This window comes from Ruditapes philippinarum, unplaced genomic scaffold (assembly GCF_026571515.1).
Source record: "Ruditapes philippinarum isolate M1 unplaced genomic scaffold, ASM2657151v2 ctg1152_1_1_1_1, whole genome shotgun sequence".
NCBI classification, from domain to species: Eukaryota; Metazoa; Mollusca; class Bivalvia; order Venerida; family Veneridae; genus Ruditapes; species Ruditapes philippinarum.
In genome coordinates this window covers 136,540-152,995 of record NW_026856449.1, presented here as the reverse complement: position 1 = coordinate 152,995, position 16,456 = coordinate 136,540, and the positions used below count along the sequence as shown (strand labels likewise).

The 16,456-nt window shown below is 32.5% G+C and overlaps 3 protein-coding genes across 18 annotated transcripts in view; 2 read left to right on the top strand and 1 right to left on the bottom strand.

The window, feature by feature from the left end:
* The first annotated feature begins 5,138 nt into the window (after nt 1-5,138).
* LOC132746554 (uncharacterized) lies at nt 5,139-6,432 on the top strand. The gene has a single exon (XM_060735738.1). The coding sequence runs from the start codon at nt 5,470-5,472 to the stop codon at nt 6,370-6,372; it is 903 nt and encodes a 300-aa protein (XP_060591721.1). The 5' UTR covers nt 5,139-5,469; the 3' UTR covers nt 6,373-6,432.
* Nucleotides 6,433-7,099: 667 nt separating this feature from the next.
* On the top strand, nt 7,100-12,188 carry LOC132746566 (uncharacterized protein KIAA1143 homolog). Its single transcript, XM_060735765.1, has 3 exons — nt 7,100-7,234; nt 9,613-9,757; nt 10,586-12,188. The coding sequence occupies exons 1-3, from the start codon at nt 7,133-7,135 to the stop codon at nt 10,789-10,791; spliced, it is 453 nt and encodes a 150-aa protein (XP_060591748.1). The 5' UTR covers nt 7,100-7,132; the 3' UTR covers nt 10,792-12,188.
* A 2,160-nt stretch (nt 12,189-14,348) lies between these two features.
* Nucleotides 14,349-16,456, bottom strand: part of LOC132746563 (hydrocephalus-inducing protein homolog) — a 79,086-nt gene continuing 76,978 nt past the window's right edge. For all 16 annotated transcript variants that reach the window (XM_060735746.1, XM_060735757.1, XM_060735761.1 and 13 more), the window contains 2 exons: nt 15,956-16,180; nt 14,349-15,744 (listed from right to left, as the gene is read on the bottom strand). In XM_060735746.1, coding sequence (XP_060591729.1) covers nt 15,259-15,744; nt 15,956-16,180 — 711 coding nt within the window. In that variant the 3' untranslated portion in view covers nt 14,349-15,258. The remainder of the gene's footprint in view (nt 15,745-15,955; nt 16,181-16,456) is intronic.

The following is a 16,456-nucleotide window of genomic DNA, read 5'->3' as shown; positions in this document are numbered from 1 at the left end:
ATTTGCAACTGAAACTTAAGTTAATACCAAATAAATGTAAGTAGATACCGCTTTTCAATTTTTATGATAAAACCAGTTCATAAGGGTCTGTTGCTTAGCACAGTGGTTCCATTAAGTTTCAAAATTTGGAAGTAAGAGACTGCAAAAACATTTAAAGTCACATAATAAAGGTAAAGAAGAAAAATTATTAAATTTAGTCTCATACCAAAATCAAGAAGGAAATGACTCCCAAACTTCCATAAAGGAAGCTCTGGTTGCAAGATATGTACATGTACATAAACTTAAGTCATATTCATAATGAAAGCTTTCTTAAGAATATGTTGTCTTACATTTATCAACTTAAAGGTACTCCACTGAGGTTTTTTGACATGACTGGACTGGAAATATTCGTCTATATTATTACTCTATTTGATGTAGATCTATACTAATAACTTATGTGCATAATTTCAGATCATTAGCTCTTTCAGTTTATCCAAAATAATTATCATAATAGTGAAAAATGACGTTTAAACTCTTTTCACTCGAATCAGACAGAGAATAGCACAAACATACGATTTTCAATGTATTTCTTGTATATTTCTTAGTTATATTTTATTGATATTTCTTTTATAAGTGCTCATGTTGATCTATGTGAAAAATTAAAAAACAAAAAATTTCGAGGCTTATTAACCCCATTGGAGGTCCTTTAAGAAGAAAAATAAAACAAAGTACAAGACAAGAGAATCAGACACATTGTCATGAACATGATCTTTATACAATTTACAAGAAGAGCAAATTATTTAGGTGTGGAAATGAAAGACTACACAACTAACATTGTAATTTGTTCCTGCATACATAAAGAGTAATTAATATGTACATGTACATGACTATATAGAAAACAGTTAAATGTTTTATATACATGTATGAAGTCAACAAAGCCACTTAGCTCCAAGTAAAAATTTACAAGATCTTAAAGATGATAATTATATGCAGATCTTAACATTACAGCCTAAGAATTTTTTACTCAATTTTAATCTAATAATTTAACAAATAGAAAGTCACTTTACAAGAAAATCATGCCATTTTCAGTTGTTGGATTTTTTTTATATTAAACATTTATATTTAAAATTCAATATGCTATAAATACATTAAACTATGACTTCAAGATTAAAGTGAAATGAATTTTTAAAGAAGGTAATTCACACCTAACAGTCCGTGCAATGTCTTAAAACATGTAAAAAAAAATGTGATAAAAAATGTAAAACCGCACATAACATGAAGATAATAACTTGAATCTTGAATGGTTTCATTTTTCTAAAAACTTAGTTCATTTTTCTCAAGCATGACTTTCTTGCAATATTATGGCACATCTGGAGACATGCAGCTTTAATATCTAACTAACTGTCACATTCAACTGTTCGACTTAAGAGCCTTGGTTGAAAAAGATTGTATATTTCATCAAATATCATTCTCAGATTTTAAATAGACAACAATATAAATCACATACAAATCCATTCCTTACAAAACAAGATCAACACGTCATGTATACAAAAGTCAAAGTGATTGCAATGGAAATTCTCAACAATTTTAGTACATGTACTTCTGTTAATAAAAATTGTGATATGCATATTTGCAACCATTTGCTTATAATCAACTTTTAAAGTCAAATTGGAATGTTAAATCTTCAACTGGACCTAACAATCTTGGAAAAGAATATGATGTTTTATCTAATCCTTCTTACACACTTTTGAACTCTTAAACAAGTTAGCTTCAAGTTGAATTATGACGTTTACGCTTACACAATGGTGTTTGGTCTAAAGTTGGCAGATCCAACCTACGACGAGCCGTGTTCCCTCTGAATGGGGCTATTACTTGACTTCCAACAGTCCGTAGTTGAACCATAGAATTATTGAACTCTTGTAGATTTGGATTTGTGTTGCTGCCACAATTGGCTCGCTGAAGACCAAAATGTTGCTCAATTGGGTCCTGGTTAAATCGTTCAGTCAACACAAATTCCATACCGGAGTTCAAACAGTACTGAACACATTTAATAACTGAATTGACTGTTATCTCCAAACCTTCCAAGGTTTGGTAGCTAAGCATCATACCGTTTCTTTGCATTTTTGAGAATTGACCTTGGCGATTCTCAACACTTTGTTTCCAGGAGTTGAAATAGCCCAGGAATTCTGTTGATAGGTACTTGAGTCGCTCATCATCTACAGATCTGTACTCCTTAAGATGCGGATTACGGGTTCTTGCTGCTTCACCCAAATGTCGAACATTTAAGCAGTCAAAAAACTTATTCATGTGTCGTATGAACTTGACAGATTCCGTAACTTTTTGGTCGTAATGCATTTCTAATGCAGTTGCCACTGTCTCAGACAAAACTTGTGTGGCATACCTAACTTTCATGGCACCAAAAGATGAAACATTAATATGGTCACGAGTCAATTTTGGACATAACCTGTACAAGCCAGAACAATGGTCCTTGAAAAGGTTGACAATGTGCAACCACGATATGTCGAATCCATCTTTCCACATGAATCTACTTTTTTTATGGGAAAAGGAATTTGAGAAACAGTTCCTAGCTGTTTTGATCAGATGTGGGGGGTCACTTATAAAGTATATTTCTCGTGGCATTGGGGCAAATATATTCATACTGCTAAAAACGGTGTGCATAGCATTTTCAGGTTGATGTAGTTTGATGAAACGTCTATTTGGTGAAGCACCATCACTTGTAATAAATAAAACTTCCAAGTTCACATCTGTTTCTAAAATTTCAATTGCCTCCCACAAAACACAAAATAACTGATCGGAAGTGACTCCTGTCGTAGCGAAATGTGCTAGAGGAAACTTAAGATTTGTCGAAATGCCTCTAACCATTAAGACAATGACATATTTTGCCAACCTTTGTGAATCCGATTCCTGTATTTGGTCCAGGTCATTACCCATGTTCCCTAGGTCAACAAATCCAATTAGTTGACCTGTATGTCTATTATACACTAAATCACGCTTTATTTTTACTTCATCTTGAAGGATCCCAACAACTCTTTTGTGTGATTCCAGGCCGTTCATTTCATTTATTAACATTTCCACTATGTCAGCATGAAAACCTGTTCCCTTCCTGGTAATGTTAGTGTAATCAAAGAGGGTTCTCTCAGAAGGTAATGTTATAAATCTAGAGTTTTTTAAAGCATCATAGGTGGAAGATGATTTACTCTTCAAAAAGATACACCATTTTATAATAGCAGGGTGCCATCTCATACCATGCTTATTTTTTAATGTCAAATTTTTTCTTTGCTGTTCCCAAAAAATCCTCTGATATGAGTTTTCGTCCGGGTAACTTTGATGCACTTCCCTTTCAGAATTTTCCATTATGTCTATAAGATCTTGCCCTTCACAATCACTGAAAACAACACCTTCCTTCTGAATTTTTCTTTTTTACTTCCCGCTTTAGCCTGGCTACCTCATTTTCAAGTTGACTTATTTGAATATTCCTTTAATTGTTTTATTTTGTGGAACATTTGATTTTCAGTCAATTTAGAGTTGGGAATTTTGGACTTGATCCAATCCTTCTTGGGAGTAGCTATCTTTGGAGTGTTTTGCCTTCTTAACAATGTTTTTCTTAAAGTCCGCCTATATGTGTTACAGTGTTCACATCGATTACTTGTTTTAGTGTTTATAAGCAGACTACACTTTGTGGCTCTGATAGTGCTGCCTATGTAAAATGATTCTCTGTAGCCTTGAAATTTGTAGTCATTTTTTACATCAAGAAATGTACCAACAGGAATCAAATTCTGTAATTCACTGTCCTGATTCCCACAACATATGTCAAATTTCTCAACCTGTTCAAGGACATGTTCCATATCTTTGACTGAAGTACAGTACCTGCGAACTGAATTCCATATAAAATGGTTATCTGGAATTTCTTTACCATGAACACTTATGTGAATTTTAAAGTCCCTTGCTACACAAACACAAGTTTTCACCCGGGGAGAGTCCCAATACTTGTCAGTGTCGTACAACTGTATGAATTTCAAGTCATTTGAAGATTTCATGTATGTGAAATTGTCATTTGTTATTTGCCTTTTACAGTTCTCACGGAATTCACTAAATATCCTTACCGATTCATTTTCCACAAACTCATCAAGATCAGTATCTGGACAATATCTGTAAGGCTTGTCAAGAATAACAAAAAACTCGTCAGCATGACATCCATCACTGTCAAAGCACTCAACTCTTTCTAGAGGTGTTTCATCACTTTCTGTAGTACCATCCTTAACGAAGAATGTATCACCAAGCGATTTTGATAAGAGGTCTTCTGCCAGAACATCTGCTGACAAATGTTGCTTATGTTGCTTCCGTGGTTTCTCTCGCTTCATTCTTCTACCAATTAGTCCCTTTTTTCTTGTCATGATTGTATGTTGATATAGCACCAAATAAATAACTGTACCAGGATCAATATTCTGAAAATATATATAAAATACCCATAAAATTGAACACATACAAATCAAATATTGAGAACTATTGATGAAGTAAAATTAGTTTTTTTTCATTAAAAATATATTTTTCTGCAGTGAAACATATTTTTCATATTTTCACTTGTGTCTTGCAGGAATATTTTTTTCTAAATTCAGCCGATATTTATTTGTGGAGTCTTTTAAATTGTAATGGATGCCAGAAAAAGAGTAAAATTTATATACGTATATATGACTTTATACAATTTAAAAATCATATGAGCCGCGTCGCGACAAAACCAACGTACTGCGTTTGCGACCAGCATGGATTCAGAGCAGCCTGCGCATCCGCGCAGTCTGGTCAGGATCGATGCTGTTCGCTATCATATTCTCTACTTGTAATAGAGTTTGTAGCGAACAGCATGGATCCTGATCAGACTGCGCGGATGCGCAGACTGGTCTGGATCCATGCTGGTCGCAAACGCACTATGTTGGTTTTGTCGTGACGCGGCTCATATTTTGGATAATTGAAATATTTCGATTCTATATTATTATAATTTCTTCTTTGCTTTATACTTTGTACATAATGCACATTCTGTAACATGTAAAAATCTTGGAATGAGATCAATATCTATGCATAGTTCAATTCCTGATTGACAGAAAATATTAATGATCTACATTGTTTTTCTTTTGGTTTTTTTTTACATTTCTTATCAAAACAAAACCCGAAAATTATGAAATCTTATGAAAACAAACAATACTGATTTAGATTATAAACTTCTTTGACTCCCTGTCATTATGGAACGCAGACAATATGAAAGCACTATTTTTCCAAACCGTAGGCAACAGATGGTTTTGAAACATACAAAATATTGAAAATTAACAATAAAGTTGATGATTATTTATGAACTTTCAATAATAACATTTTTACTATGTTTCAGCTTCGCAGTACAGAATTGGAAAATCCACAATCTCGGAGAAAAAACAACCTTTCCGGTTGTGTGAACATGAATTCAATGGGCTGTTTAAAGGAATGATGCCAGATACTCTTAAAAACATCATTAAAAATAAATTTCGCAACATAAACAAGTCAGTGAATGGGAAGTTCATAGTTGACTTAGCATCAGATATGCTGAAAAATGAACATGTCCTAGAGAAACTTATTGCTATGCTGCAGCCCATTTATTTCAAGATTTTGAACACAGCTTCTGAGTCAGACAATAACACAAATGAGTCATTACTACGCACGTTTCACTCAGCAGTGTTTACTGAAGAGATAACTTCAACAGTTATGAAAATATGCTTAGAATTATCCAATGACATGAGAGTCCGTCAATTTATAGGTATTCTCCATCGCCAACTGATAACTGATCTGGTAGAAAATAGGTCTAAAATCTACAAGTCCTCTATCCAAGGAGAAAATGCTGAGCTTACAAAATCTGATCAGTCCGTTCTTATGATGATAGCAGGGTATATCCTTCATCAACTGACAAAGAAAATACCTGAAGCTGAGATAGAAGCAGTAAACAACCTGATGAAAAATGAGCGAGACTCGGAAAAGACCTTTGTCTCTAAATATTCAGAGTGGACAAAAGAAATAAGTCGCGGGGGATTAAAAATTCCAAGCGACATTTTCTTTCTTTTCATACGAGAATGTGAAATTTGTGTTCGTAAGAACATCAGTGAATCAGACATGACAAAAGACAGTTATATTACTGCAAAGGAAATAATAATGGATGACCATATGGTAAAATTCTATGGAGAAAAACTTGTGTCAGGACCAGCATCACAATTTGTTATTGAAAAGAGTATTGCCATCTTTCTGAATGTGCGAGGACCAGCAGTTGCCCGAATGAAGAAAATGACATTGTTAAATGAGACTGAATCAAAAAAGTCTTTGAGAAAAACATTGCAAGACAAGACAAACAAATGTTGAACTGTCATAGAAAATGACACGCTCTTTTCAAAGGAAGCAAGTAACTATGCTTGCGTGAACCTTAGTCAATTAAAGTCCGTGGATGTACTTAATTATTATAAAAGCTTTATTCTTCGACTGATCTTTTGTTTTGGTAACCATTGAAGTATTGGTATTTGGAATAGTTAACTGCATCCTCCTTCATTTGAGTGTAATCACCTTTGGAGTATTTAAAAAGTTTCCGTTTTGGCATAGACTTCCTAGGTACATAACAGCTGAATGTTCCAATAATGGCGTCGTGGTCGCTCAACTGATCTGGAGAGTGAATATTGCTAAACTGACCAGGTAAAGTTGTTACCAAATAAGCCTAAGGTGTTACTTTCTCTAGTTGGAAAGAGAACAAGTTGTTGTTCGCTAGCCTCATTTAAAATGGATAATTGGCCTTCACAGTCTGATAAACATGAATCAGTACCTTTATTCAGTTTAGATGTCCAGTTTATTTTAGTGTAGTTGAAGACCTTGAAGTCGCCCAAGATATGGAGGCTGGCTGTATGTATGACTTCCCAAAGGTTTAAATTTAAATGGATATTAATATCACGGATTTATATGACATAATATAAATCCGTGTTAATATGTATGATAATGTATACATTGATTTATCTTCATTTAAGATTTCAATGGTGCAATCATTGCAATGTAACTATCCAAACCCGGACGGTAACCTCCCTGATATTTACAGTTACGTCCCTTATATTTACACACCCCATTTGCACGTACAAAAATGTCTAATAAAGTCTCGTACGTTAAAAATGAGGAGCCTGCCTTTATTAAAGCTTTTAAGCAGAAGACTGGGTATAAAGAAGGACCGACAATTGATGATAAGGTTAGTTAATCATACATATAGAATGACTAATAGATATTAATAATTTATTTGCAAGTTTTACGATTTGTATTTTGCAATTCCAGTATGCTGATCAATGCTTAAATATTTTCCTTTTATGGATTTATTTATGGTTATGGACCTGTCATGCTTTGAATCAAAGTTTGATGTGTTAATTGTAGTAAAGGTTTCTAATATTAACCTTGGCTACTGTAGCACCTTGGGTCATATTTATCTCATTCAAGCTTCATTACACATATTCTCTTGCATATTCCGTCATTTTTCAGAGACTCTTTCAGTGTTTCCGACTTAACTAGTGGTATACTGGTAAGAAATCCAGGTAATCCTCGCATGTGTAGCAGGAGAGCGCTACTTCCGAGGCGACAGGTTGCAAATTATCACAACCTGGCTTCGCAAGTTCCTCTCCTTTTTACTTGCTACTGATTTATAGAGCCTTAGAAGCTTGGACTCACTTCGTCCCTTTACCCCGAATATTTGCTGCAAGAAATGACAAAACACCAAGTTTCCAGTTCTAATTTTTAATACAAAATTAAATACTTATACGACAATGTTCTTTATTTAAACATATAAACTTCAATTTATCAAAGTATAGACATTAAATTCTATAACAACTACCAAATTTAATATAAAGAACTTTCAATGCAGAGTAATAGAAAATAGATATACTGTACTTTTACTTTAATAACGAAATACTAAACAATTTACTTTTATAATACCTAATAAATTAAGATAGGGGAAGGGGCGGTAGCTTGGCTTTGTAACCTTTGCCACCAATGATGCGTATGTATGTAGTTATGTATGTAGTTAAAGCTTAATGAGGGTCCATCCGCCCTTTCGGGCACAAAATGCAGCTTGCGCTGTCGAGTACGGACCCCGGACATGTCACCAGTCATGTCCTTAAAGAGTTAATTTTGACGCACAAGATGGTGATAATTTACCTCCATGCAATTTCCACGGAGTATTAGCCAAAGATATGAATTTTGAGCCGAAAAGTAGGTCACTGTACGGCGGTCAATGAGAACCTAAATGTACAGCAACCTGTGACAATATGGCTACCAATGATGCCAATAAAATCTGACCTTATATACCAAAGTAATTATTATTTCTAATCAACTAATATATCAACATATCATTTCTAACATTAGCTTCATAAATATAAATTAAGAATAACTATTTAAAACAAAATTATTAAATTTTTATACCTGAGACCTTCTTTATCTTGACAATTTTAATAGCTAACAATTTACTCGATAAGTTGTATACAAACTATTTCATAAAATATAACAAATTACAATTTCATGTACCAAAAAGAAAAGGGAAATAACAATTTAGAACTTAATTCAATAAGTGTCAAAAATCAGAACATTAATTACAAAGGGAAACAACCTGCCCTACTACACATGTATCAGTGTTATACTGAACAAGGGGTCTATTCAATAAGAACTAGGGACTGGTTCCCGGATTCCCTTGTATTTCATAGCTTTCTGTGAAGTGACAATTTAAGAGTCATGTCATGTCTAAGTCCCCGCGAGGGGTTTGCCATTAATGGAAGAAAGATACATGTAGGTAAATACAATAAAATTAGGGAAAATACGTTGAAAACTGTAGCAAAGACATATCAATTACATAGTTTATTCCGTTTACTGTTTACATGTAAGCAATTATGTACATAGAATGGCAAATAATATGAATTAACACATATCTGCTGCCTAATGAGTAAAGTTGTGTTCTCATATTTCCAAGGTAATTACATTTTAACAGTTTCAAAGGCAAAAACAATACACAATAGTAATCTTTAATTTTTAGTACATCTATACTTAGCCCCGTCTTAAAGTGGGGATTTTCTCTTCTCTATGGCATTTTATCTCAATGGTTGTTAAACCACAGGAACCAGAAATTCTATCCAAAACAAAAATATAACAATTTAAAAAAAAATCCCATATATATACTATAAAAGTGTTTTTTTATAGTATATATATGGGATTTCTTTTTTAAATCGTTATATTTTTGTTTTGGATAGAATTTCGGGTTCCTGTGGTTTAACAAAGATAAGTAAAATGGTGAAATAATTTACTTTGCTCTATTCTCAATAAAATAATAAGTTTTCTCAGTTGTATATGTAGCATTTCGATAAAAAATACAATAAAAAGTAAAAGTAAAAAACTAGCAGGTGCATTAGGTCAAGGAGGCACTTGAGACTGTTCATGCCTAATACCTTGGAATTATGGGTACCACGAAAATATGAGGCATCAGTATATAACTAATATTATATACCTTTAGTCATTATTGGTCAGCATTCAAAAAGTCAGTCATTATTATTTAAGTATTCAAATTGTCTAAAATTATAATTTTATCTCTAGAAAGAAGAGTTGAAATATGAAGATGAAGATAGATCAGATAATGAAGATGAAAAACCTACCATTGTAGTTCTGAAAGAAGGTGATCTCACTCCTGAAGAGGCATACCTTGCCTTGAAAGATGACAAGGCTCTCTCACAGAATGATGGTTTGTATTTATGAATATACATACAGCTTTGTTATTGACAAAATTTGATAGAATCTTTTGTCTTTTATTTCACACATAGAAAATGTGTCAATCATGTACTGCTGGGAAAATCTCAGATAAGCGAACAGCCAAACTTGTTTTTTCAGGTTGTGATTTTTTTTCTTTCATGTTTATTTGTAACTCTTGTATGTAATCCAGTTACTTTGTTAGTTTTTTTTATCATCATTATTATTACATAATTTATAGAAAATGTGCACACAAAACAGACATTTAATGCTTTTGCTAAGACTTTATAAACTCATGGTCAATATGTTTAAGACTTACCAGTATCTATCATATGATATTCTCTTGGACAAGTACTAGTGACAACATGACCTAAATTGTGCCAGGAAGACTTAAAACTCAATGAAAAGAATAGAAAATGTACTTGTGGTAATACACTTGTTTACAGATGGTATTATTTAAAGTCTGTATGTTTGTTTTGAGTGAATACTGGCCTTGTTCTTTACTGGTTTAATCAGAATGTCATTATTACCACTAGCATAAAAATGACAGGAGTAGTACATTTTGTAGTTTCAATTGTTTTGACCCCAACTGGGGTTATGACAGTGTTTCCAAGCCTGCCACCAGTATAGAGCCTTGTCAGACTGCATGCATATTGGCCGACTAACTTCAAATCTTTATCTTGATATCCCCCAGATTGTTTATGGACAGTTCCATAAATGAAAGCTGGATAAGTCCATTTAAGAAATTCAGCAGGTAACAGGTTGTTACTTACAATTAATTCTGTTAATATCATACAAAATAAATTTCTTATTTCCTCACCAGATGTGAATGAGAAGGAGCCATCAGATGGGAAAATAACGTTCAAGAAGCCAGTTAAACGACAAAATGAAACAGCTAATGAACTTGCAGTGTCAAGTAGTAAAAAAACTAAAGAAGAAAAGAAAACAAAGAAAACTTCATCATCAAAGGAGGTGAAAAACTCCAGTTTATTATCATTTGGTGATGATGAAGAAGATGAAGAAACTTGAGACAGGAATTGTGTCTGAATGTTGTGAATATAATTAATACAAAGCAAGAAGTGTACTTCTACAGAGCTTTCGGTCTTGTGTATAATGTCCAAAGGTTAAATTAATTTACCTGAAAAGAATAAAACAAATATTGCTTAATTTTGTGAATACTTAAGAAGAACAAAAATTACTTAAACTTTAGAAAAAGATTGACAATCTCTAGATTTGAAAAAGAACATGAATTTTGTGACTATGAATATTTGATTAATTTCAAACAGATTTTATCTTATAAACTACTTTGAATTACTTATTTGTCATGTAAGTGATTATTATACCAAGATTTATATTTAAAATTTTGTAAAACTGTTTGTTGATGCAGTATATTCTGTTAAGCTATTATTTCATATGACTTTTTAAAAATGTTGTTAATACAATGTATAATGTTAAGGTAAGAACTAGATTTTTTGGTTTAATTTAGTACAAAAAGTTTTTGCAATAGCCAAACTGAACTTGCATTGTTTGACAACATTTTATTTATTAATATAGTAATACAACAAGATTTTCATATATTTATCTTTGAAATTATACGATCATTTTGTCAATACCATATTTCAAGAAATAAGGATTAAGGTCAGTTTATGAACATAAACATTTGTCCTTCACTTGCAAAAGTTTGCAAATTTACTGTAACGAAAAACTACCTGTAGTTTTCTTTTTTTTTCACATGCATTTTATGAGTTTGGAGGAGTTTTTAAGTAGATAGATAGATTTATTTCGGCAAAGGAAGCATATACATAGTTGACAATATAACAAAGGATAAAATAGTGAGAATTATTAAATACTATATCACATACGAGAAAACTATGACATGCTCACCAAAACCAAAGATAACACAAAAAAGGCAAAAAAGCTCTTATTTCCATTGTGGTCCTTTGTATTGGCGGCATGACATAGAGAGGCAGACCTAAATATAATCATGTTTAAAGATACTAATAAATCATAAAAATATATATCACAGTCAAATCTTGAGTTAATGATACTCCTGTTTACAGCTAGGATTTAAAACACATTACTAAAATTGTAAAAAGATAATTAGCAGACAATTTAAAATCCTGAGCCGAAATATGTAAAAAAATTAAATTCTGTTCATAAGATGACTTTTGAGTAGAGCCTTTGTAGTGTACTACTTATAGTAGGGAACGTACGGTACTTCTTTATTATAAAAAAAAGTATTGGAGCTATTGCTTTGTAAACCTATGTCTTCATTTCTTGTCTTGATATTCAGTAAAACAAAGGACTGACTTACATCTACATTATGTTAACAATGATTATGTGTACAGTTGTGGTTATGATTGAATGAATTGCTGAGGCATACATTTCTACTGACAAAAAATACAATAAAAAAATAAGATAACAGTCATTGTCTTTTGTATATTTTACTAAATGTTCTTGTCTAAAAGCAATAAAAAGCCACAACTCCACTTTAATAGAGGTGCTGTCTAGATTAAATTCATTTCTAAAGAAAAACTCCATTACAATTGTCATGTTTGAAATGGAAAAATATACATAATTGTATAAGTTGTAAAGAAGACTGTAATGGGTATTAAACCAGCATGCCTACAGATTTGTGTTAATTTTATATGTAAATGTGAAATTGCTCTATTAATGACATGTATACTTTTGTGAATTAAATGATTTAATCTTACTCTAGTGATATAAGTAAAAAGGCAACAATTATTTCATGTATCCTCACCTTAGTGCAGTTACAGGTTAACCTATTAAATTAAATAATAAGTAAACCTGTTACTGCACTAAGGTGTAGTCAAGTACTGGTGTAACTCTCCAGGAACGATGGTTAGGAAACTACCCGCATATATGACTGAAATACTGTTGGGGAAAAGGCGTAAAATGAAACAAACAAACAAAGGTGACGATATTGAATCTGTTCTGTCAGTTGATAAGAAAACTTTCTTATTTGGAAATTATAATCTATCCACGGAATTTGTTTGATAAAAACAAGAGCTAGATATATTTAACTGACATAGAAAAGGCTGGTGCTTCTATAATTTATGTTTATACTTTACTCTTCAATAATTCAGAGAGTCACTTTGTGTCTATATTCACTAGTAAAGCTTAGATGTAGCTTTACAAGCCTTTAACTCTTAACCTGCTGGAACCAAAAGTTTATTTCTTTGTGGTTTTTTTGCTCAGTTAGTATGCCAATTTTAACACATTTTTGTGCTCCCACTTTAGAGGGGGGCATTTAGATTTACCCTTGTCCGTCCATCTGTTATCTTTTGTGTCGCACATAGCTCAAAAAGTATTTTACCTAGAGTCATGAAACTTAATAGGAATGTTGCTCAGTATGTGTAGTTGTGCACCAGGGGTTTCGTTTGTGGATTTATTATGTTTTGTTAGAGTTATTGCCCTTGACTTTGTAAATATTTGCAATTTTCAATTTGTGTCACATGTAGCTCAAAAAGTATTTGACCTAGCCATGAAACTTTACAGGAATGTTGATCAGCATGTGTTGTTGTGCACCTGGGTATTGTTTTGTTGATATGTTTAGTATTTTTAGAGTTATTGCCTTTGACTTTGTAAAAAATTACGATTTTCAACCTGTGTCGCACATAACTCAAAAAGTATTTGATCTAGAGTCATGAAACTTAACAGGAATGTTGCTCAGCATGTGAAGTTGTGCACCTGGGGTTTCACTTGTGGATATTTTCTGTTTTGTCAGATTTATTGCCCTTGACTCACTGAAAACTGTTCCATTATGTTGAGTTATTTGTTCCTCGAGTGCTTGAGTTAGAATCAACCCAACTTTACAGGAATAATGATCAACATCACTGTGAAGCTATGCACCGGGGGTTTTGCATGTGGATTTTTTTTCAGTTTTGTTAGAGTTATTGCCCTTGACTTAGTATAAGTTTGCAATTTCAACCTGTTCATGCATAACTCAAAAAATATTTGACCTGTAGGTCTGAAAGTTTACAAGAATTTTGGTCAGCCATGTACTTATGCACCTTAGGGCTTGCTTGCGGATTTATTCAGTATTTGCAAAGTTCTTGCCCTTGACTTAGTAAACGGTTTTTAGTTTTCAACCTGTGGCATATGTAGCCCAAAAAATATTTGACCTAAAGTCATAAGATTGACAAAACAGTGGAGTGTTGGGGCACCCTAGTTATATATATATATTTGTCATATCTTGGCAGTTGATTTTTATAATCAACTTTTCTGGATAACTAACCAGTAATTATCTATATCTCCACTAGTGACCAACTGCTAATCCTACATAGCTTTGCAACCAGTGTAGAGTCAGGCCAGTCTTCACAACCAGGCTCTATGATGTTGATAATTCAATTTTTGTATTTTTATATTGAAAGCCCTTAAAATTTAATGGACTGCAGGGCAAGTACATTACATAAACTTTGATAAAGTCAGCAGATTAATTATAAGTAAGGGGCTAATAGAGTCCAAATGAGTGTCTTCTTTTTCATCTTCTTTCCATCTTCAACAAGAATTAAAAGATCATTAAAATTTCACAATGCGGAAAATAAATAAAACTACAACATATGTTCACAGAAAATAATTTTATTGTGAAGCTTTCAAAGTACATTTTAAGACAGCAAACTAACTGTTATTATATAGAAAAATTCATAAAAAAAGTATCACAGCAGTGGTCAGCTTCTTAAATACATTAACTACGGTAATACTTAAACAATCATTTTTTCATAACAAAATGTAAGTCAATGTACATAATAACACATATTTGGGGAATGTTATTTTGTAAATAATAACTGTTTTATAAATACTGAATTTCATACATGTTAAGATTAAAACATTGGGACGGAATGCAATCCAGCTAGAAATATACATGTACACTAATGTATAGCAGTGTACATTGATTATATCATGTATATAACAGAAAAAAATGTAAATTTCATTTGGACGGAAAGATGTGTTGCATATAATGTGAATTAACAGCTTTAATTATTCCTTAAAATACATTATAACAAATTTAAACTGCGGCAATATTTATTTATATACAGTTTACCAATCAAATTCTGTGTCTCAGTTATCAATTAAAGAATTGATACATTTTCAATATTGTGCCATAATGTTTAACAAATTTATTTTCTAATAAAAAAATCATGCAACAAGTCAATTCATAGTCTAAACTTTGCAGTTCCTGCAATCAACATAACATTTTAATCTTCCAGTAATAAAGTCAATAAATAGTTTAAATAAACAATACAAATTTATATCAACAGTAACATATATCATACATACAAACAGAAGTTAACATTTTATTTTTAATCAATATCAATAAAAGCACAATGTTCATTTATCACACAATTCAGCAGAAATTTATATCTGTAGTTTTTCTATTCACACAACTATTAATTTATAAAAGTATATTTATAAAACAAAGTCTAAATGTTTTTCATATTTTCAGAGGGTAATGCAAAAATAGAATGTTCAAATTTATTGGGTAATACCTTTAAGGTAGTACACCCACTGTACGTTAGAATTCCCACCAGCAGATCTTGGGCATGTCACAATGAGTTTGCCCATGACAGCCGCTTTTGCACCAACCTCGTTTCCATCAAAGCCTACAGAAATTCTATGATCTTTACGTGAGCGAATATTTTCACTTGTTTTTACTAAATGGAAAAGTGGATTGTCAACTTGGAAAGTAAATGCTGTTGTACTACTGAAGACATTTCTGAAAGATATGGTCGTAGTGGATCCTGACTTGATCATAAATGGTCCCTGTGGTTTTGGAGCAATGCAGGTACCAAAGAGCGGGAAACTGTATTCACCTCCAACTGGAGAGCTCACCACTAGCAGCGCCCTCTGTTCTCCTAGACGTGACGGTTCAAACGAGACATCCAGACCTACTTCTGTTCCACCAGTTGATCCTGGTGCTGCAGCCACTGTTTTATCAACATGGAAATCTCCGTTATCAACCTGGAAAAAAAATAGTTTTGTGGAAAAATTAAATTAATATTTTACTGACAAAAGATATCAAAGAATATCAATTAAAGGTATTGTTTTTTCTTGTTTCTTTTTTAGTTTTAAGTTAAAACTCACTCAGAAACTCTAGATGTACACATTAAAGAGGCAACAGTAGATAGCTTATTTTTAATTTCTTTTATTCAAACTCCTTGCGCTAACTTACCTTGCAAGTGTAGTCTGTTTTCTGTTTTGCAAAGTTCAAGAATTTTGCAACTTGGACTTGACTTTGGCCCAAACAGGTCCTGAAGTACAGGGCTCTCTCTGGCCCAGCTGAGGTCGCCTTCAGATTGAGGTCATAGTAGTAGAAGCCTAGCTCATTGTTGCTAAACTCAAGTCTTGCAGTGCTCTCACCAACTCTCAATGGTTGATACTCCAAGGTAAAATCAGCCTGAAATGTTATGTACAATTGTCACACTTGAATTATCTTGACTTGAAAAGTGAAATATATAAACCTCATCAAACTATGATGAAATAAAATTGATATCTCAATGATACACAGCAACAGATATTGAATACACTGAGAACATTTATATTAAGCTACTTCTAACAGGTTTCTCATATCTAAAGCTTATCCAGGTGAAAGAAACAATGTAGTATTTCAACAGCAGCCACACATTTCTATACATGTGTTCTTTGAATAACTGAAGTAGTTACTGAATAAATG

Bases quoted from the DNA above. Each gene is read 5' to 3' on its own strand.
- LOC132746554 (XM_060735738.1), top strand. From the start codon at position 5,470: ATGATGCCAGATACTCTTAAAAACATCATTAAAAATAAATTTCGCAAC.
- LOC132746566 (XM_060735765.1), top strand. From the start codon at position 7,133: ATGTCTAATAAAGTCTCGTACGTTAAAAATGAGGAGCCTGCCTTTATT. The intron at 7,235-9,612 runs GTTAGTTAATCA...TTTTATCTCTAG, and splicing joins GACCGACAATTGATGATAAG to AAAGAAGAGTTGAAATATGA. The intron at 9,758-10,585 runs GTTTGTATTTAT...TTTCCTCACCAG, and splicing joins GGCTCTCTCACAGAATGATG to ATGTGAATGAGAAGGAGCCA.